Source organism: Nipponia nippon, unplaced genomic scaffold (genome assembly GCF_047370975.1).
Source record: "Nipponia nippon isolate SJK-2023a ecotype South Korea unplaced genomic scaffold, ASM4737097v1 scaffold_25, whole genome shotgun sequence".
In the NCBI taxonomy this organism is placed as follows: domain Eukaryota; kingdom Metazoa; phylum Chordata; class Aves; order Pelecaniformes; family Threskiornithidae; genus Nipponia; species Nipponia nippon.
In genome coordinates this window covers 1,051,084-1,072,090 of record NW_028262342.1, presented here as the reverse complement: position 1 = coordinate 1,072,090, position 21,007 = coordinate 1,051,084, and the positions used below count along the sequence as shown (strand labels likewise).

At 59.1% G+C, this 21,007-nt stretch overlaps 2 protein-coding genes across 3 annotated transcripts; both read right to left on the bottom strand.

Annotated features, from left to right (window-relative positions):
- Positions 1-770: 770 nt before the first annotated feature.
- On the bottom strand, positions 771-4,628 carry TNNI1 (troponin I1, slow skeletal type). Of its 2 annotated transcripts, none has more exons than XM_009463289.2 (6): positions 4,591-4,628; positions 3,810-3,941; positions 3,634-3,723; positions 2,974-3,150; positions 1,508-1,618; positions 771-1,148 (listed from the first exon to the last, which is right to left on the bottom strand). In XM_009463289.2, the coding sequence occupies exons 2-5, from the start codon at positions 3,933-3,935 to the stop codon at positions 1,511-1,513; spliced, it is 501 nt and encodes a 166-aa protein (XP_009461564.1). In that variant the 5' UTR covers positions 3,936-3,941; positions 4,591-4,628; the 3' UTR covers positions 771-1,148; positions 1,508-1,510. The 2 variants fall into 2 exon arrangements, with proteins under 2 accessions (XP_009461564.1, XP_087618269.1); XM_087762143.1 differs by having other exon boundaries at positions 771-994.
- Positions 4,629-16,221: 11,593 nt separating this feature from the next.
- PHLDA3 (pleckstrin homology like domain family A member 3) lies at positions 16,222-18,665 on the bottom strand. Its single transcript, XM_009463313.2, has 2 exons — positions 16,896-18,665; positions 16,222-16,502 (listed from the first exon to the last, which is right to left on the bottom strand). Exons 1-2 carry the CDS (start codon positions 17,245-17,247, stop codon positions 16,381-16,383), a joined length of 474 nt encoding a protein of 157 aa, XP_009461588.1. The 5' UTR covers positions 17,248-18,665; the 3' UTR covers positions 16,222-16,380.
- Positions 18,666-21,007: the final 2,342 nt, after the last annotated feature.

Genomic DNA, 21,007 nt, shown 5'->3' with positions numbered 1-21,007 from the left:
AAGGCACTGCTACAACCACCAAGAGCACTCTGTGGGGGCTGAGCCTCAGCATCTCCTGCAATGCAACCAGGCAGAAGACCCAATTTCATGCGAATTCTCACCAATTCTCCCCTCCAGCCCTGCCCTGGGGATGAGCTGGCACATTCCCAGCTGCTTGCACTCAACCAGCTGCAGTGTGGGGCTGTGATATAGAAAAGGATAGGACTAGTGAGGAAGCATGGGCTGTTTGGCCTGAAAGATGGATTCATCTCATGCTTTTCTGAAACATTGCTCGAATTAAGCCTTGAAATGGGGCTGCCCCAAGTCCCACAGCTCCAGTGCCTGTGATGGGGCAGCTGGTGGGAGAGTTGGTGCCTGGGTGAGCAAGCTCTGAAGGCTTTTCCAAAGCCAGAGGAGAAGGAAGGGTGGGGGGAACTGGTAGAGAGCCATCTCCGCACCGAGACCCAAGCCTTGCTGCTTGGGAGGCTGGTGCATCATTGGAGCCTGGCGAGGGCTGCGGTACATGGGAGGGGAGAGGGGTGGCCCGTGCATGGTGCCAGGGATCTCAGCAGAGCTGGTGGGGCACCAGGAACACCAGGGAGCAGCCGGAGGGGGCTGGAAGAGATGATCCCAAAGCAAGACTGATCCCAGGGTGTGCTGCTGGCCTGAGCACCAGCACGGGGACATTGCAGGGTGACAGGAAAGGACCAGGGTATCTTCCCCACGGGGCTGTGGACCAGCAGCTGCCCCTGGCCAATGCTCCCACAGTGATGAGCCCATGCAACGCTCTGCCCGGGAGACCATCCTTTAATACACGTGCAGCCGCGTGGGTACATCTCAGGCTGCACCCGCTGGAGGATGGGGAGTGGGAGGACCATCAGCCGTCTCCGAGGCCTCTCTGCAGTGGTGGGAGGGGAGCGATGGCCAGTGGCCCCTTGGAGACAGCATGGCCCGTGCAGGTGATACCGGGGAGCCACTGTGCCGGGGCTGTGCGGGAGCAGGGCTGATGGCAGTGCTGAAAGAAAGAAGCTCAGACCTCCTTCCCACATAGTCGTCCACGTGCTTCAGCTCAGTGGTGAACTCAGGGTAAGGGCGTAAAGAGCACAGAGGGGCAGCAAGGGAAAGGGAGGCAGGCAGCAGGGGTGGGGAGGCTCTTCTTCCCAATGCTCCTGTGGGAAAGAAAAAGAGCAGAGCAGTGGGGTAGAAGAGGGTTTTTTGGGCTGCTTTCAGTAGCCTGAAGTCAGTGCCGGCGATGCCCATGCTGTGCAGGCTGAGTGTGGCATGGGCAGCAGATCCTGGAGAGCAAGGTAGGACAAGCTGGGAGAGGAGGACAGCTGTTGGCAGGGCCTCCATGGTGGGGACATGCAGGACAGGCACCCGTCCCAAGTGTGGAGCGGGAGATGGGGCATGTGATGCCTTTTTCTGCAATGAGTGGGGGCGGTTTCTGCATTTGCCCAGCCACAAGCACAGATCAGGGATGCTGCAGGGAGCATGGGGCATCGCAGGGGAAGGAGGACCGGTCCCCTACCTCTCACTGGCCCGTGGGGGACTTGGCAGCATCGAACATCTTCTTTCGCCCCTCCATCCCCGACATGGCCTCCACGTTCTTGCGCCAGTCGCCCACTTCCACAGGGCGCTCCTGCCGGGAGGGATGGGGGCGGGGGCTGCAATGGCCGTGTGATGGGGCGACCAGCAGCCCCACGCTGTCCCACCCCGTGGCACAGAGCCCTCGGCCCCAGCGCCTAAGCAGCACAGGGAAGGCAGCTGCCCTGTTGCAAACACCCCCTCCCTTGGAGCCAGCTCTGCCGTGTGTCCCCGCACATGGATCTGACCGGGGAGATGGCAAACAGCAGTCTGATCTCCAAAGGGAAGTCTGGATTCATGTGGATACCCCCCCAAAGCCTGGCTAAGTTGTGTTAATGCACTAGAAGGCACAAAAATCCCAGAAAATTTCTTTAGGAGGAAGAAACCAGCACATGGGACTTACTCAGGATTTACACCGGCACAGCGGGGCAAATGCAAGCAAAAACACTTTCTGCATAGACCTCCCAGCCCACATAAAACCCATCTCCACCTTCTCCGAGCTTTTGGAGGGGACTGGGATTGCTGGTGTGACAGTGAGAGCCTGGCAGCCGCTTCCAGAGCAGAAAGGGGAGATGACGGCAGCTCTGGGAGCATGCCCAGGTGTCTGCTCTGCCAACCCACAAGCATTCATAGATTACTAGCCATGCCCCAAAATCATCTCACGACATCTAAAATAAACTCAGAGCTATTCACCACCTGGTGTTGAGGACTGTAAACACAGTTTTTATGCAAAGGACTGAAAAACGTGCCCTACTAGCAACAAGGGGAAAAAAACGGAAAAATGATTGAAAATTGAGATTCTTATGCAACCTGCTGAGCTGGGACCAAGGGGTAAAACCCCTTTGGGGAGAGGCACTAGGAAAGCAGCACAGCTCTTGCAGTCAGGGTGCCTGCACACCCCAGGCAGGTTTGGGCATCCCTCTCTGTCTCTGTATTGAGAAAGACTTCCCCCTCTTGCATCTCTGCAAAGCCAGTGTGAACCGGGCCATTGATCTTGGGCCAAGCATGCTTGCTGGGCTTGCTCTGTCTTATCTAATCTGGGTCTGGGAGTTTCCTGGGTGTTTTCTGGGCGTGATTGCACCGAATAGGAGCTCTCCTGGTTCCCTAGAAGACCAATGCTGAGGGGGCCCCAGCTGAAAGACCCCCACATGCTCTGGGAGGGAAGGGGATCATGGATGTAGCCCTAAATCTCACTTATTTTCATCCACCAGTTACCTGGCCCTGTCAAACTGCTCCCATGTGGTCCTACAACACCCCGCAATGGGCAGTGCCCACAAGGACTGCCCCGTGCTATTTCTGAGGCTTACAAGGGATGAGCACAACCCACGCAGGCTTCACAGGGGACCTTGGAGAAGGGCAGGACAACCCTAGGAGATTACTCCGTCTCTGGCCTCTAGAAGAGTCACCCACCTTCTCCGTGTCCTCCTTCTTGACAGACTTCAGGTTGGCTCTCAGATCCATGGAAACCTTGTGCTTGGAGCCCAGCAGAGCCCTCAGCATGGCATCAGCAGAGACACGGACTCGCCGCAGCGGGGGTCGCTTGAACTTCCCTCGGAGATCAAGCACTTTGATTTTCAGATCTTTAATCTGCAGGTTGAGGAAAGGAGGAGGAGTGGGAGGTCATCGCATGGCTGCCTTGCACAAAAAGCTCCTGTGGGAAGCAGGAGTCTTTGTCAACACTGAGCCCCAGAGGGGTCTGCACATCTCCTGCAGCCATGAGGATCACCTTCACCAAGGGACTGTCCACCTGAGCATAGAGCTGTTGTCATTGCCTTGCCCCAGCCTGCTTGGATGGCAGCCATACCACGAGAAGGATCTCTCAGACCCACAAGAGGTGACCAGAAGAGCGAGGAGGTTGCCTGTGGACTCAGTGGACAGCTTGAGCTCCCTGAGGCAGGGATGAACCTTGTGCTGAATGATGCTTAGCAGAGCAAATACCAACCCTTAGATAAGCCTGGTGCATGTCCCACATCCAAGCTCAGCCCAGTCCATGACAGACCCCCATCGAGACCCAAGCTACCATCTGGGAGGGAGTTAACGTTGAAGCAAACGGCCCATCCTGCTTCCTACCTCCCGAGTATTATGGTTGCATTTTGCTTCAATGTCATATCTCTCTTCATCCACAATTTCAACCTTCTCATGCAGCTCCCTGCACAGGTCCTGGGGGCCAAGCACAACAGGAGAGCAGTTAGCGGTGCTTCCCATGCTCCCAAGGAGCTCGCTCCACCCTCAGACCTGAGAAATACCTGGAGCTGGCTCAAGGAAAGCCCACTGGTGTGCAGTGGTGTGATCCGCTCAGCCAGGTATCTTTCCTTCTCTGACTGCTTGTCCACGATCTCCTGTTCCCACTCCTCCTTCGCTTTTGCCAGCATCAAACTCTACGAGCACAAGTAAATGGCAGAAGTGTGAACAGGCAGGCTCTTCTGTTCCCCCTGAGCCTCCTTGCGCAACATCTGTAGGATGGGACAGTCCTGTCTGCCTCCCAAACCTCCTCCCTGCTGTAGCTGTCCTCCCAAAATCACTGTGCTGCTGCAACACACATCAAAAAAATCCCTGCACCTTTTGTGTGGTGACCCTGAAGGCAGGGGGAGCAGCAGGGCCAGAGATACCGCGGGGCTGCGGTGGCGGTGGTCCCGATGGATGCTGACATCGGCACTTTCTTTGCAGCAGTTTGCTCTGCTGTGGCAGTAAATGATTTTCCCAAGGCCACAACGCGGGGAGCTGCCAAGCTTGTGCTGCAGAGCTGCTGGTGCACAAACACGAGGTTTGTGGCTTTAGAGCAGAAGGCGTCAGAGTCTCTCCCCACCTTAGTAAAGTGGAGGTGAGGGGAGGTTTGTTTGGTGTATGGACCACAAAACCCACATGAGTGAGGATTTTTGAGAAGACAAGAGGTGGGAACGGGAGCTGCTCCCCAAGGCCCATACTTCTGCTGTTCCTCATTGCTGTCCTACCGACCACGCACTTCAACCACAGCTCCTTTTCCCCAGCGAGATAAACCCCAGGGAGTTTCCAACCCTCAGGACTCACCTTCAACAAGAGTTTGCGTGAGGCTGTGATCTTGGATTTTCTCTAGGGGAAAGGGGAGGAAAAAATAAAAAAACCTTTGAAAACAAACTCACAGCAAATGCAGAGTAGCATCGTGATGGGTCCTGAAAGGAACGGCACTTACCTCCCTGCAGGCAGGTGTGCATTCAAGAAGGAGCAATAAGGAACAAGAGAAGAGAACAGGGTCAGTAAGAGCAAAAAAGAGGTGACAGTCAAGAAAAGCATCTCATGTGATTACAATTGGTTTCCTTATTTCTCTATGTAATAGTTGCCACCTACAAGTGAGCCAGGTCTGAGATGTTGGCGCGCTCTGGAAATGCAGTAGGTGCTCAGAGCCGCTGCTCAGAAAGCCAAAACGCCACTCAAACGCGGCACGCGAGCTGTCACAGTGCCCATCGTGCCAGCCCCAGGTCGGTCCCTGCAGCTCGGGCCACAACACCCTCATTCACGCACTCCCCGCGCAGCCGGGGGCTGGCACGCAGGATGCTTGGATCCTGTTCAGGTTTGCAGGGCTGAGGCATCTCCATGTCGCTGCTTGATGAAAGCCTTGCAGGGAGGTTTCTCCCTCCTGTTCACGCCGGGGAATATGTTATATTTGTACGATGTGCTACGAAGAACCTCATGGCAAAGCAAGTGGTGCTGCCCACCTCGGATCTCTATTTCAGGATCTAGGAAAGCTCCAAGGTTGGAACTGGGATATTGAAATGGCTAACAATTTTTATTTAAAGACAGTTTTTGCAAGGGGAATGGCACAGAGGTCTCGAGCATGGGCTGATCTCCCAGCTGAATGCCCCCAAAAACGGACAAGCTCAGCCGACATGAGCAGTCCAGCAGCCAGGCAAGGATTTGGCAAAATGCAAGAAAAACTCATCCTACTTACGGCTCTGGCATCGCGTCGGCGTGCTGTTCACCTGAAAAAAAAAAAAAAAAAGGGAAAGAAGCTGAAACAAAGGGGCAAATCCCAAATCCACCCGAACCCAGCAAGCGGCAGCAGCGGTGGGATGCTCCTGAGGTCCGGTGCTGCCCCGTGCTGTCGGCGGAGGGAAGCGACTCTGCAGCTTCACCATCCTGCTGTGAAACACCAAGATGAACCGCCTGGCTCCGAGGAAATCTTATTTTGGACAAGCTCCAGCCTGCCTCCGGCCTCCAGCCAACCTGCCTCCAGGACTCAGCCTCCTGCTCCTCGGGGGTCTCCCCAAGCACAGAGCCGCTCCCCCGCCGGCTGCGTCGCCCACGCCAACAAGGGGCGAGGGGCTGGAGGCGAGCATGGCTGGAGAGTGCAGAAGAAACGGGGTGCCTTGAGGTCCCCCACACCACGTTGGCCCGGGGAGTCCCATCCCACAGCTCCCCGTGGGCAACTGCTGGGGCAGGGGAGCCAAAATCCATCTCAGGAGTGCCAGAGCAAGGGGCAACAAGTCGTGGCCAAGCAGCTGAGCAGATTCCTTTAGCATCCGTGTCCTCAGTGAAATACTCACAGTTTCATATTTTACATTTGCTTGGTAATCCTATGCCCCGGCAGCTGCTTCACAATGCACTGCCTCGCTAGCTTCCCCAGCGCTGCGCTAACACCTCCCTCTCTTGCCAAGAAGCTGGGGCACCGTGCAAATTGGAGTAACAGAAAAATGTGTGGGAAAATGCCAATCAATTTATTTTTTTTCTCTTTCCAACCAGGAGTAACAAACTGATACCACGCTTCAGAAAGAAACAGCATTTTCCAGTGGTGGCTTTAGTCTTTTTCCTTAGAACTGAAATGGCAACGCTGGGATTTTTTGCCTCTATCTCTTTGCATCTCCCTAAATTTGGAAACTGTTTTAAACCCTAAAGATTCCTGATGGGGGAAAGAAAAAGGAACACTTCTGGTCTCAAACAGCTGCCCCCAGGTGTGCGTGGAGCCTGTGCCAAGCAAATCTCAGTGCACCTCCCAGCTCCGTCCGCTTGTCCCTGTCCCATCCCTGTGCCCCCCGCTGCCTGTCCAGAGCTGTGGCCCAAAGGAATGGAGTTTGTAGGAGAAATGCCAATAATCCCAGCAGGAATCATCTACCTCGGAGCCTGCCAGATCCCTGGATTTACAAAGAAAAACCCCAAGAACAGGAATTTTTTTTTCTCCCAAAAGCCACATCAGTCAGATGCAGCCAGAGCTGCCTTTTTGGAGGTTTTTGGTGACACAACAAATGTCCCAGAGGACACGCAGGGAAGGCGGCTCCTCGTGCCTGATGTCGGTGCACTGAGCAGGTCGGGTCCCAGCTGCTCCCCCCTGATTTATTCTGGGGCAGGCAGAAAAGCCTTTGGCTCTCTGGAGGTGAGCAATGGCTGGGCGAAGCCTCTCAGCGTCTCCCTCCTTCCTCGTCGGAGCAAAGCCCGGCACCCTAGAAGGTGGGACTCACACCGCACCGCAGGCTGATGACCTCTACCAAGGTCAATACATTTTTAGGGCCAGATATTTCTAAATTGGCTTCCTGGAGGACATCCAGGACTCAGCTGTGCCGGTAAGATGTCCCCAGCATTCCCATGCAGGGACTTTTGGGCTCCAGATGGATCTAGAGCATCCACAAGAGGCTTTGCTCTCTGATGGGGACAAGAGGATCTGGACAAGCTAATTCTGCATTGTTTGCGTCCCCCCAGCTGTGAAAACCTTAAAAAGCTTATCAAACCATTAAATCATGGAAATCCTTAAAAAGAAATAACCTCCAGTCAATCCTGACATCCTCCCCCATCCCAGGGGACCGGACACACACCACGAACACACGCCCAGCTAACACGATGGCCCGCACACGCTGCTCACAACCCTGAACCCAACCTCCCTGGTCACACAAGTGACCGTGAACAGTCAGGCTAGGACACAAGAACAAATTCTCCCTGAAACGGTCCTGTTTGCCAGTTTTCAGGAAAACTGAGCAAATCACAACTCCAAAGCCAAACTGAAGATTTTAGTGGTATTTCTCCTCATTGCGGTCTCACCAATCCTCTCTCCAAGAGCAGAAAAAATGTCTAAGCAACCTCAGACAGGGGGAGAAATTCAGGCAAATTTGTTGCTGGGGGCTCCAGCACGCCACCACGTGCAAGGACCGGTGGTCTCATGCTCACGCCCGTGTCCCCTCTGGCACGCCCGGGGGGTCACGGGTGGGGGGACGCCCGGGGCAGCACCTTACCTTGGGGCTGTGCAGGAGGGAGGTGATGCCTGGCCTCCGGAGAGCCGCGCACTGCCGGGGGCCGGTGGCGGAGGGGGAGTATTAAATCTCAGCCTGCCTGCAAGTGGTCAGTAAAAATAGCACAAATCCCCTCTCGTGTGCACACGTTTGCTGCGAGCCCCAGTGCCCCGTGACGTGCAGCACACACCTGGGGCATGGTTTCGAACACAGGGTGACACATGCACATCGCCCATGTGTGTTAGCACAACCATGTTTTCTTGCACCCGTGACCCCCAGGCGATTTGGTGAATTCCTGTGCTGTTTGCGTGTGAATCACCCCAGCTCGGCCGGCCCTCGCTGCCCAATGCCTTACGCACACGTGTGTTGCGTGTGAGCCTGCAGACATGCCGGGTCGGGCTGACCGTGCTGCAATGGCAATGCCTGTGCAGACGGGGTGTATTCTTCACAGCACATCTGCCTTGCTCCTCTCTGATGTAAACCAGCATCAGAGATGCTGGAAAAGCCCTGCGTCTGCAAGGAGGCAGAAATCATGAGCCGAAACACTGCAGTGCGTTTTCTTTGCAGAAAGTCTCCAGAATTTCTTTCTTTTCGTTTTCTTTTCTTTTTTTCATTTTTTTTTTCTTTTCTTTTTCTTTTTTTTTTTTAGAAAGTCTCTGCAGGGAGGTGGGGGGTGTGAGCAGCCTGGAGAGCTGACGCGACACTGACCCCACGCAGGACGGTGCCCACATGCCGTGCAATGCTGCGAGCACAGAGCGATGTCCCCCCAGCAGCACTGGCCCAGGGGCTCGCTGGAGCCACCAGAGCTGCCAGAGCAGGACTGCAAAGCTGCCCGGAGCCAGGACAGGGCACATTGCCAAGGGGTGATGGGGTGAAACAGCAGAGGGGAGGTTACAACATCAGGCCAGATGATCAGTTGGGACCAAAGACGGGGCAGTCCCCTCTTTGGGGAGTGGGACCAGCCAGACTCGCCCAGCACAGGTTGGGATTCTTGAAAAACTTTCCGCGCCTCACAAGCCCTGATGTTTTCCCCTTGAAATTCCTGAAAAGCAGCAAAAAAGCTGCTGTCTCGCCCCCCTGCACCCCGCAAAGCCCCTTGCCCAGTGTCTCCGCGGAGGGAGGCTTCATGCAGCAGAGGACCGTGAGCAACACCTGTTCCCTGGGATATTTTGGGGGCAAGTTTAGGAGCAAACAATTCCCAGCGTGCAGCCCAGCAGGGACAATGCCCGGTATTTTAATCCCGAGACTATTATGGTCGCGGAGGGACACACAGCTGCATGCACGGGGCAGGTCCCATGGTGGGGAGCAAAGACAGACCCCCTGTCCTGCAGAGCAGGGGATGCACGGCCGCCTTCCCTGGCTCCTTCCCCCCTGCCTGGACACCAAGGGGGGAGCTGTGCTGTGGTGGGGGGCGATGCAGCAGCCCCCAGGCTGGTGCGAGGTCAGTGACAGTGCCAGTGGCAATGGCAGTGACAGTCCCATCCTTGTTTGACCTGTGCTAGTCAAGTCTCAGCAAGCACAGGAGAAACCCCTCTGCGCCCACCCTCCTCGGGGGCCCCTCCAAGGACGTTTCCCCTTCCCCAGCTCCAAGTGCCAGCACAGCGGATCTGCTCCCAGCCGCCGAGGAGGAGGCTTTATACCAGCCCGTTAGACCTTTATAAGGCAAAAGCCCCTGCAGGGCCATGCCTCCAGCATCTTTCCTCCCAGCTGCCTTGGGATTGTTTTCAGAGCACAGAGGAGCCAAAATTAGCCGGTGACAAAGGCGGTGCATTCCCCGCAGCCGTGCCCCAGGGACCCGACCAGCTCCCGCTGCCTGGGGGACAGGGCTGCTTCGGATGCCATTTGCTCCAGTCTCAGGTTTCGTCCTCTGCTGGGACCTGGAGCAAGGAGGAGGAAAGGGCAGGCGAGGGATGGGGTAGTGGGGTCCCTCAATTTGGGGCTTCAGCATTGGTTTCAAAGCCCCGGAGCTGCCATGGGGGCCTGGCAGCAGAAGGACTGCCGGGAGCCCAAGGACCTCCCCATCCCTCCTCTCCAGCTGACATGATGAGGACATTTTAGGTCTCCATCCCTGGCTTGCAAATCGCAATGAGCTGCCTCAAGATGAGGGGTTGTTTTATTAGGTACCCCCTGAGGTTGTGGGCACCCCTCTGAGCTACTGGCAGGTAGGAAGGGCTCAGGCTGGAAATCCCTGGGGCAGACCAGGGCTGAGGCCAAATTCAAAGCAAAATAGTATCCCCCCGTTCCTGGGAGCTACTGATTCAAGTGAAGCGTTCCCCATGGGCTGCCACCGAGGGGATGGATGCCAACAGAAAATTCACAGAGAGCTGTGTGGGGAGGCCAGACCCACCCAGGACCAAGTCCTCAGGGACAGCCTGCTTGTCCCTAAACGTCCCAGTGGTCCTACAGGTCACCTGTGTTCGGTCTCTTACAAGTGAACAACCTTGCATGTGTTTAGATGGATGTGGGAAGTTTCTCTCTCCCTCTGGACATGCCTGGTCCCTGGGGGTTGTTGGTGCTTCTTCATCGTTGGGCATCAGCCCCACAAGCATGGCAGGGACTACCACGGCTGCCCTCCGGCTTCGGGAGAGCTGCACTGGGGCCGCAATGGTCCTTGGCTCCTTAAGATGTTGAGCCTCCAAATTCAAAGGTATCTGACCCCTCTGAGCAGTTTGGTGGCCCCACATGAAGCTTATTTCCCTGAAGAAGCAGACTTGCAGCAGCGCTGGAAGGATCCCTTTCCCACCTCAAGGCCCTGGAGCCATCCCACCCATCCTGTCCTTGCCCCCTTCCAAGCACCGTCCTCGTTTCGTCAATCCTGATGGCATTCACAAAGACAACGGGCTTCCCAGGGCATCCAGGACAGACTTAGAAACAACAGCTGAGCCTCTGTTGTCCTTTGGGACCTTACCCTCCAAACATGTCCTTCCCACCCCCCAGCTGCCACACTCAGAGCCAGCCCCAAATGCCGGGGCAGATGGCAGGAGCCCACCAGCTGCCTCAGGTTTCTCACCGGGCTGGGACAGAGGACACCCCACAGACTTGCCGTGGGGTGGGAGAAGGTTTTCCCTCTGTGGAACAGCTCAGAGACATGGGGACACTGAGGTCACCTCCTACAAGCAAAGAAATTGCAAGGTTGCAGCACTGCAGTGTCACGTTGCAACGAAGTTGTGAGGGCCCATGTGATTTGTCCTGATGAAACGGTTCCTGCCTGGGTGTTTCTCCTGCAGATCATCCGGCAGCTCTTACCCCTCATGAGCTGCCAGAAGGGATCCAGCTAGTCCCGACTGCTCCGTCGATTTGTGACAGCAGAGGGTGACAGCCTCCCGGGGATGCTCTCAAAAATCAATGCTTTTTGTAGCCCTGCAAGGGATTTCCTCAGCCTGCTGCATCTGTGAGTCTTACCAAACTTGGGTGATGCCCTGAGGCATCGAAGCAGAGCTGGCAGTGGGGACAGCCTTGGAGATGGAAAGTGGACCTGAATTTGGATGATCATCACAGCCCAACCTGGGAACCAGCGAGGCCCCAGACCAGGCCCCAAACATGCCCCATGGGGCTGAGAGACCTCTCCCAGCTCAGGTCTCTGCCCTGCCGATCTTCACCCCATTGCATCAGCCCCACCAGGACACCCACGTCTCCCACCGCCCAGCGGGGCAGAGGGTTCTCATCCATTTGGGATCTGCTGCTCCATGTCCTGGGCTCCCAGGGCGAGCACAGCTGCTCCTGCAGCTGGAGAGCCCTGTCTTCTCCAGCCACGGCCTCCTGCTCTGGGAACCTCTACCTGGCTGGACACCGTCTTGCACGTGGTGCAGCTGAGGACGGTGCCTGTGTTCAGCCTCTTCATCCATGGGCATGAGACTCGCTCGTTGCACTTTGCACGGCTGCAGACAGTGAATCTGTGTGGAAGCAGCTGTGGGGCTGGATCCAAAATCAGGACAATTTTCACCTCTAGAAATATTGTGGGACAAGTTAGTTTTCTGAGCTTGAATGCTTTGGAGAGACTTGAAATGTTTGCAGAAGGTGCCAAAGCTGAGGAGGGGTCCCTCAAAGGTAAGGGGTTCTTTAGAACAGCACACGCTCCCTGCCTCTTGCCTTTGGCACGTAGAAAAGCCTTTATTAAATAAGGAGGAATTATCTACTTTGGGATAGTGGAAAGACGTTATTAAAATGGAGCTGAGCCACCCACTGAAGACTTCAGGCTTTCTGTGTTTTTGCTAAGTGACACATGAAACCTTCCCAATGTTGATCTTGTCGACTCTCATAAACAAGAGGAGGATATTAGCTGTTCTGTCCGTGTTAATGGGCTGACACGGTTCAACAGCGATGTCCGTTTAAATATCCTAAAAACCAGCCTGGTTTTCAGCCTAAGGCAAAATATTTCACAGGGGAAAAAAAAGACTATTCCCAATAATCCAAAATTTCAGGCCCAGGCAGGGACCCTGACGCACTTTTTGGACCTTTTCAGGGTATTTCCAGGCCCTCCCATCTGCCTCTGAGACACTCAGCGCATCTCAGCATCCCCTTTGGCTGCAAGGCTGGGCTGAGCCACCCCCATTGCCCGGGCAGCCCGGCGACTCCTGCTCGGGGACAGCGGGCGATGGACGGGCACTGGCGGGTATTCAGCTCCGTTGCTGCCCTCTGCAGCTCCAGCAATGCCTGGCTGCTATTTTTGTTTCCTCGTGCGGTGCCAGATGCAGTGATGAGCCCCTTCCCTCCCACCAGCTCCCGCAGCCCCAGCTCCGCTGGTGGGTGATGCTCACAACCACATTCATCGCCCACCGCCTCCTCCACCTCCCTGGGCCACCCTCTCCAAGACACAACATCAGGACATTGACGACGGGGAATTAACACACGTGCAATCATTGCAATCCATGCCTGAACCCCCCTCAGCATCCCAAGCTCTATGTTACGGACAACAGCGTTTCTACCTATGCGCAAACCCAAGAGGACTTCACTGGAGATGGCCAAACCCACCACAGCGGTGGTGTGGATGTCCCAGCTGTTTGCTCCCCCAGAGCATGGGCGTGCAGATACGGCAGGACACGGGGCAGCTCTCCTGCCTGGCACTGCTTGGGGCAGGTTCTGGATTCCAAATCCAGTGATTTAGGAATTATAATTAAGGATGGTCAACAACGCAATAATTTTAGGAGCATCTGAAGGAAGCCAGACACTTGACCCAAAGCTAAAAAAAAAATACTGCTTGCTACAACTGTGATTTTTTTTTCTTTTCATTTTTATCTAAGGAAAAACCACCCACAAACTACACCGATGTTCGCAGGAGAAGCAAGGCACTGCCAGCTTCCCCGCAGGGCACGCGATGGTGGAGGAGGTAAAACACGGTCTCACCTGCCAAAAAGCATTGGCACCGTCGTGCTGCAAACCCCTGTCTCAGCAGCGTGGCCCTCACCACCTTCCCCAGTCGTTGGGGCGTCCAGCCAGCCCCAAACTGACCCCAAAGCCAGGGCTGGGCACTGGGATTTCATCGGGTGGAAAAAAGGGCCCTGAGGCTCCCACCTGCACCCGACCTCACCCTCATGGTGCTGCACGAAGGGTGCCAGTCCCAGCACCCATGGGTGCTGGCAGAGCCCCCAGCCCCAGGGGTGGAGGCGCAGGGCAGCCCCCATCCTGCACGGAGGAGCCCCAGCACCGGGGCATCCTCCGAGCGGCATGGGGAGGGTCGATGGAGCGGGGGCACCTCGGGGCTGGGAGCAGCGGAGCCGGCTCTTCAGGCTCCTGCCTTTGAACTCAGGCAGCTCCGGGGCACCTCGCTCCATTTTGGGGCTCAGCCCCAGCTCTGCCTTGTGGCCCTGGCACAGGGGTCCCCAGGAGCCAGCCCCTCCTCACAGCAGGAGCTGGCGTGCTGGGGGGGGCTGCGAGGCTACATGCCTCCCAACCCCCTGCCGTGCCTCAGTTTCCCCATCTCCAGGGGCATTAGAAATGCTTCCCATGTGTCCTCTCCCTGCTTTTCAGGCTGGCTGGAAGAGCCCTGCGAGTTCCCTTGCATCCCTAACTCTGTGCAAGTAGTCAGTTAAAAATACTTTCACGGTGCTTGGCCTCCTGCAAGGCTCCCAGGGCCCTTCTCCCCCCACGCTTTCTTTCCCCTGCAAACCCGGTTGCTCTCCGAGCCCCTGCCTGCAGGAGATTTTCCCTCGGGTAAAATCACCCCAGTTACCCAACTTCACCCATCAACGCTGAGCCCCATCCGGGCCAGCAACCTGCACCAGATGGAGGATGCACCAGCTGCCGGCCCCGTTCCTGCTCCGCTGTCTGGCCAAGTCTCTTGCCTGTTTATTTGCTTTTCAGTCTCTGGGTGACCTTTTCCTCTGCATGAAAAAATTCAGCCCTCACAGGCGGTGAGTGAAGCCATCCTGCCTCCCACCCGCGCCCCGCTGGCTCAGCTCTCCCCCCCGGCCCCTGCTCCCAGGGTCAGGCTGGGAATCCACCCGCTGAGGACGGATCTGGCAGATTGGGGTGTCTGTGCAGGAGAAACTCCCAAACCTGGGGGGATACGTGGTACAGGCAGGGGCTCTGGCAGGGTGATGAGCAGCTTGGGGTGGGGATGGAAAACCGTGACCTTCCCCATGCCTGGATCTGAAATGCCAACACAGTGATTTGCTCTTTCTGTCCCTCTCCCTCTATTAACTGCCTAAATTTCTCCCCAGCAGACGGGTACTGCAGCCTTTCTGCTGCCTCATCTGTCAGCGCACGATGGACGTGTCCACAGCCAGGGCTGGCTATGGACACACACCCCCATCTTGACCATTTTCTTCCCCAGCTCCTTGCTGGCACTTGGAAAACAGAAAACATCTATTTACAGTGAGTGAGAGAGTAGGAAAGCTGAAAATGAGGAGTCAGACCCCCCAAAACTGGCTCGAAATTCAGAATACTTTGGAAAACCCCTTGCACTGGTTGCTCCCACCCCTGGGTGCTGCCCTGCTGTGGCACGGGCTCAGGACACTCACAGGACTTTGAATGAGCCTCACTGAATCCCCTGACTCCGGGAGCTGGGGATTTACAAGAAACCCTGGGACAGAGATCCTTGCCATGGAAATGTCATGTAAGTGGCAGCACCTTCCTCCGACCGCTGACAACCCCATTCCCTCCCGAAATGTGTGCGGGGACTCCATTTGGGGGGCTGGTCCACGCCCAGAGCACGTCCCTGGGGGCAGGGGACCAGGTCCCACCATCCCCAGCGCCCACCGTGTTTCAGTCCCTCTGTCCCTGCCGCAGCGCAGGGACAACGCGGAGCTCTGCCTGTGCGGGGTTTGGATCCGGCTTCATCTGCGTCCCCCCAGCTTCAGCCCCCCACTTGTCTCCACTGACAAGCAGGGGGATTTCTTGGCCCATAAAGCTCTGAGGACCAGGGATGGCCAAGCAGGCTGCCTTGGCTGGAAAAACACCAAAATGCTTATTCCCAGGCTGCTTGGAAAGAGCCAGCATAAGCCTGGCCCTGCGTGGTGAGCGGGCTCTGGCCATGCTGCCGTCCCTCCCCAGAGCCACCCCAGAGCTGCCCTGGCACGGGGACAAGATTCTGTGGGCCCCGGCAGGGTCTGGCGGAGGTGGCCGGCGCGCAGGCTGGGGCCGGCTGCCGCAGCCCGGGGGCACGGAGCACCGCGCTCCCCGATTCCCACGCAGCCGGGCAATCTCCAGGAGGATCTGCAGGGCCCGCGGGGCTGGGGCTCAGCTCCGGCTTGCGGAGCACAGTGGCTTGAGGCGCTGGCGTCTGCGCTGCCTGTCGGGGCAGAGCCATCCCTTCCCCTGCCTGCCATCCCTGCCTGCTGCAGGCAGAGCTGCTCCCGGGTCGCCTGCCCACAAACCACCGTGGGAATCCCTGGGGACACAGGCGCGATGGGATGGGTGACCAGAGAGGCTCGGAGTGGCAGCAGGGGGCTTTGCAGGCCAACTGTGGGATGCTGGCAGATTTAGGGGGATGCCAACGACTGGTGAAGCTCTGGGCAGGATTTGTGCTCTCCCATACCCTGAGGGGTCCCACAAATCAAACCAACACCAGGGTAAGCAGCAGAAGGTCCTGTTTGGAGACACTTTTGGTACAGGGAGTTGGGGTCCCCATTGCCTTCCCCAGCGTCCCCTGTTAGCCCAAGGACAGCCCAGGGCAGGACAGCGTCCAGCAGCACGGCTGCGTCACCGCGCCGTCTGGGTACGGTGCCTGGAGGGGTCCCTGCTGCAGCAGCAGCTCTCCAGCCCCTTCTCAACGTGGGGGCTCAGGGGGAGCCACGTCCCTGGCCGTATCCATCTGTCCCAGTGTCACTGGCATTTGGGCAGAGCTCACTGTCACCCTGCTTCCTTCAGGCTCAACCTCATCCATCCCATCCCCTGTCCCGCAGGAGAGGCCTGGGGGTCCTCACCAGTCCACCGAGGTCCTGGCCATGTCAACTGAAGGATGGTGGGCCCTCAGGCAGGGATGTCACCTCCTCCCATGTCCGGAGCCCCAGGTGGTGGCCCTGACTGTGTCCTTTGCCCCATCGTGCCAAGGGGATATGGCTTGACCACTGCAGCTGTGCCAGCTCGGCTCCCGCGGTGCCTCTGCCCCAGGATGGGGGGAGCCAGCGCCCGCACTGGCCTCCCTGGGGCCACCGTCCCCATCCCCGGGCCGCAGACAGCAGTGGCCTCACTTGCCCGCTGGGATCCTGTTCTCCCCACCGCCCGCCGAGCTGAGGGCCATCTCCATCCTGCTCTTCGGATGCTGCGCGTCCATGGGCTGGCCCACCGAGGCTGCGTCGAACTGCACCACTGTGGGGAGAAGGTGCCTGTTACCCACCCGGCCAGTGCTGGGATGTGGGGCAGGATCCAGCCTCGAGGGGAGCTGGGGAGCGGAGCCAGCCATGGTCCTCACCACCATCCCACGTGCAAGATGGCAAAGAGCCCCATATCCCTCGGGGCCACCCCAGACAGAGGGAGGGTGTTAGAAAGTCCCTTTCCAGGGATGCGGGGAGGGAAACCCAGCGGGGGATGCGATGGGCAGAGGGGGGACACGGGACCGCCACTGTGCAGACCCATCCCCATCCATGGCACCCCCTCTGTGATTCCTATGGGGAAGCTGAGCCACTCGGAGATGGGACCCAGTGGCCGGGGACCTCATCTCCTCCTGCACCCTGACCCGCGGCGCGGCAGGGGGTCTGGTACCTGCTCGGCAGCTGTGCCGGGCGCGGACGATCTGGATCGCTTGCTGGTTCTTGAAGCGGACAAGGCCCATGGTGATCTCGGCGTTCCAGCCCGGGTCCTCCTGGGCGCAGCGGAAGTCGATCTCGTGGCTGTCGTCCATCACCACCGTGAAGTAGATGTGCCGCTCCTTCCACTCCACACACTCCACTGCCTTCATGCGGGCAAAGCTCAGCTCCTTGCGCCGCGAGCCCTTGGGCTTGAAGAGCTGCAGCCCCTTCTCTGTCAGCAGGCACCGCTTCTTCTTCCAGAGCTGCAGCAGCCCCCCGCTCCGCTTCTCCAGCACCCCCTCTCTCAGCACCTTCTCAGGGGTCATAGCGGCTCCTCGGCCCCCCAAGATCCTCAGCACCTCGCGTCGGCGCAGCTGGGCATCACCCGCCGGGGGATTTCCAGCCCCTCCACGTCGGAGCCGAGCTCCCCAGGGCCAGGACACCCGCGGCAGCAGTGCTGCCCCTGGGGGACTCGCTGCCTTCCGCTGCCTCAGAGGGGGTGAGCGATGGGGTGCCCCATGCCGGCCGCCAGCCCTGTTGCTGGGGCTCTGCTCCCTGCCCCGTGCAGCGTGTGGGATCCCCGGCGCCGCGCGCCCCAGGAGCTGTCGCTACATGCCCGGCTGCTCTCCCACTCGCATTCCTCCCCGCCTCGCCTGGCCCCTCCTGCCGTGCAGGCACCCTTCACGCCCAGGCGAAGCCCGGCCAGGCCCGGCGCAGCCCCGCTTCACCCAGGAGGTGCTTTTGGGGTGCCCGCAGGCAGGCGCTGCCCTCAGGGTGCTCGTGTGAGCAGGCAGGGCGTGGGCATGGGTCTGCACGGCAGCGGTGCCGGGGCCGGGCTTGGAGACTTCTGCAGGGCCGCCTGGGCACAGGGTGCAGTGCCAGCTGGCACAGGGCTATAGGGTGCCGCGCCGGTGGGGACAGGGGGCTGCGGGGTGCAGCGCCAGCCAGGCACAGGGTTACGGGGCGCAGTCTCGCTTGCAGATGGGGCTGTGGGGTGCAGTGCCAGCTGGGGCAGGGGGCTCTGGGTGCAATGCCAGCCAGGGAGGGGCTATAGGGTGCAGCGCTGGCTGGGGTGGGGGGCTGAGGGGTGCGGTGCCAGCCAGGAAGGCACGATGGGGTGCAGTTGCAGCCAGGGCAGAGGGTTATGGGGTGCAGTGCCAGCTGGGGCAGGGGGCTGTGGGTGCAGCACCAGCCAGGCAGGGGCTGTGGGGACCCCTGGGTGGGGGCCCAGGAGGGCGGACACATGCAGCCAGGAGACGTCTGGTGTCACCACTCCAAGGCGGCTGTGCAGGGCTGCCCTGCAATGGCGACAGCCCTTGACACCCACCACCCACCCGGCCCTGCACCCAAGAGTGCTGGCCCAGCCCTCAGCACACAGAGCTCCTGTCCCCCAGATCCCCTGGGACAGGGATTTGAAGCCCCCAGCCTGTCCCACAGCGAGGACCAGCGAGGACCAGCATCTCCCAGCCGCATGTGACCTGTGCAGGGGGGGATGCACCCCCAGAGCGGGGCCAGGGCAGCACGGCACAGCCCGGTCCCGCCTGAGTCCACCCTCCCCTGCAGCGAAACACCCATCTCCTTTCCAGCCCGTCTCGTTCCCGGCCACCGCAGCTTTGTCTGTTCCTGTGCCAGCGCCTGGCACAGAGGTGTTCACCGTGCCGTGCCAGGCTGCCGGCGGGGACGTCTGGGGCCTTCGTGCTGGCCATGGGGCTGCCAAAGGGGGTGATGGTCACAGCCTGCTGGGCGGCTGGATGTGCCCCCAGAGATGCTGAGGGTGCAGGTCGCTTTGCCCAAGTGAGGTCTGGAAGGGGAAAAAATCCCCCCGGCGACGCGCTGGGGTCACCGTCTGGGGCGGGCAGCCCGCAGGTTGGCCCGCAGCTCCCTGGCACGCGGCTGCTGCCCCAGCACTCACCTCCCCAATCCTTCCGCAGACCCCAAACCCCCCAGTGCCCCCCAACGGGAGCCCCTCTTGCCCCAGCCCCTTTGTTGTCCCCGGTCCCTGCCGGGGGCATTGCCTGCAGCCGGCGTGGCCACGGGGCAAGTCGGCAGCGTTGATGAGATGCACCTAATTATGCCTCATTAAGAGGGCAGGGCAGCAGCTGCGGGAGCCAGGAACTGGTTCGTGCTCCCCGGGGCCAACCTTGCCACGCTGGCAGAGATCCCGGGTGTCCCAGGAGACCCAGGTTCGTGACGTCAGGCGGCCCCGTCTCCCCTGCGGCCCTCGCCACTCCTGCAGCCAAAGGCAGTGGGGGGCCAGGCACAGCCGGGGGGGCCAGTGCAGCCCTGGAGGTCACCCCAAGCACCCCAGCACTTGCGGGAGGAGCAGAGCAGATGTGTGAGTTCCCTCTCCAAAGGAGCATCCAAGGCTGTTTTCCCACGCACAGGTAAAGCTCAGCTCCAGGGATGCTGAGCCCTGGAAATTTGGGGGTGAGTAGTTTCAGGACTGTCGCTCCCAGCTCTGCTCCGGCAAGCTGGGATGTCCACAGGCACTTTTGGTTCACCAGCCAGCCCAATCTCCTTCCTCACCACCCTAGGGAGAGCCAAGGGCTGCCAACCACCCCTGCTCCAAGTGCCCAGCTCCGCTGCTCACAGCCTCTCCAGCCTCCAGCCACCAAGGGAAGGTCATGTTCCCACAGCCGTGGATGTAAAGGAGCTTGGACAAAGCCTTTCTCCGCTCCTCTCTCCCTGTTCCCAGACCTGCAGGGCAGGCGGCTCGTCCTGCTGGGCTGCCCGGGAGGCCGACGCCACAGCTCCTGCCCTCCAGCAAACCCAGCGGGACTCACTGCGTCAGGCTGCCAGCAAGCAAAAAGCTTTGCTGCCCGCGGTCCCCACGCACGTCCCGTCCACACAGAGCCCTTACGGGCAGGCAACGGGGGCTGCCGGGGCTCAGCTGGGGAGAAGTCCTGCCCCGGGCTGGCTCAGCAGCCGCTGGGGTGACATTCCTACAAAGTGCTCACAGCCGGGATGGGGCGGTGGCGGTGTGGCATCCCCTGCCAAGATCCCCCGGCACCACTGGCCATGGGGCTCCGGTCCGACCCCTTAGAGTGGTTCAATCCGTCACCACCAGCCTCCAAGCTGCAGGGTGCTTGGCCACGAGCCGACCCTCTGGTTCTTCTCTTCAGAGGCAGGTTTGGGTCCCGCAGCCCCTTTTCCCAGGGCTGGCAGCCCCCCGTGCCGGCAGCAGGGAGGGGTGGGTGCTGCTGGGCGCAATGCGGCTCCGCTGCCTCTAAAGGGAGTTGGACGACACTTGGGTGCAGGTGTCCAGACAGGTCCGGCTGAGGGGCGCGGGGCCGTGCCCGTGCACGGGGAGCAGTAACCAGCAGAGGGTAGCAGAAGGTTGCAGCCGTCCCGCTGCAGTTTGGGCAGGGGATGCCCAGAAAGCTCCCCCAGTCCCACCCGGCTTCTCCTGGGCCTTGCCCCACCGCCTCCTGCAGCCCACCTCATGCCCTCTGCCTGGATGTGCAGCCCCAGCGATGCCTGTCCCGGTCTCCCCATGCCGACACTGCGGATGTCGGTCCCTGTCACCCCCTAAGCCGCTCTCCGGGGAACAGCGCAACTTCAGCAGGCATGCAGCACCGATTGCAAACCCTCAGGGCAAGGTCCCTGTCCCAGGACACTGCCCACGCTGTCACCTGGGACCTTTGGGGCTGAAAGCTCAGCAGAGACCCACCAGCCTGGAGAAGAGAGGGCTTGGGGAGACCAAACTTCAGTTTTCCACTGCCTGGAGAAGGGTTGTGGAGAAGGGAGACACAGCAGTGCATGGCAGAAGGACAAGAGACCACGGGCACAGGTGCCACAAGGGAAACTCTGATGCACATAATGAAAATAAGCTCCTCTGTGCACAGTAACAAGAACCACAGTGGTGGGACCTTCATCCTTGAAGGGTTTCCAAACTCGACTGGGCCCCAGAGGCTCTGATCAACCTGACCTTTGAAGCTACCCCTGCTTTAAGCAGGAGGTTGGACTCGAGACCTCTGCAGGACCCTTCCATCCGACCTCTTTCTCTGACCCTGTGAAACCCAAACCCAGCATTTTCTCCTGGCTTTGCCCAGGTCTCCAGGAGCCAAGGGCCTCTCTGGGGTCCAC

Bases quoted from the DNA above. Each gene is read 5' to 3' on its own strand.
- TNNI1 (XM_009463289.2), bottom strand. From the start codon at position 3,935: ATGCTGGCAAAAGCGAAGGAGGAGTGGGAACAGGAGATCGTGGACAAG. The intron at 3,151-3,633 runs GTAGGAAGCAGG...CTCAACCTGCAG, and splicing joins GCAACCATAATACTCGGGAG to ATTAAAGATCTGAAAATCAA. The intron at 1,619-2,973 runs GTGGGTGACTCT...CCCTCCCGGCAG, and splicing joins AGAAGGAGGACACGGAGAAG to GAGCGCCCTGTGGAAGTGGG.
- PHLDA3 (XM_009463313.2), bottom strand. From the start codon at position 17,247: ATGACCCCTGAGAAGGTGCTGAGAGAGGGGGTGCTGGAGAAGCGGAGC. The intron at 16,503-16,895 runs GTACCAGACCCC...TTCTCCCCACAG, and splicing joins CCGGCACAGCTGCCGAGCAG to TGGTGCAGTTCGACGCAGCC.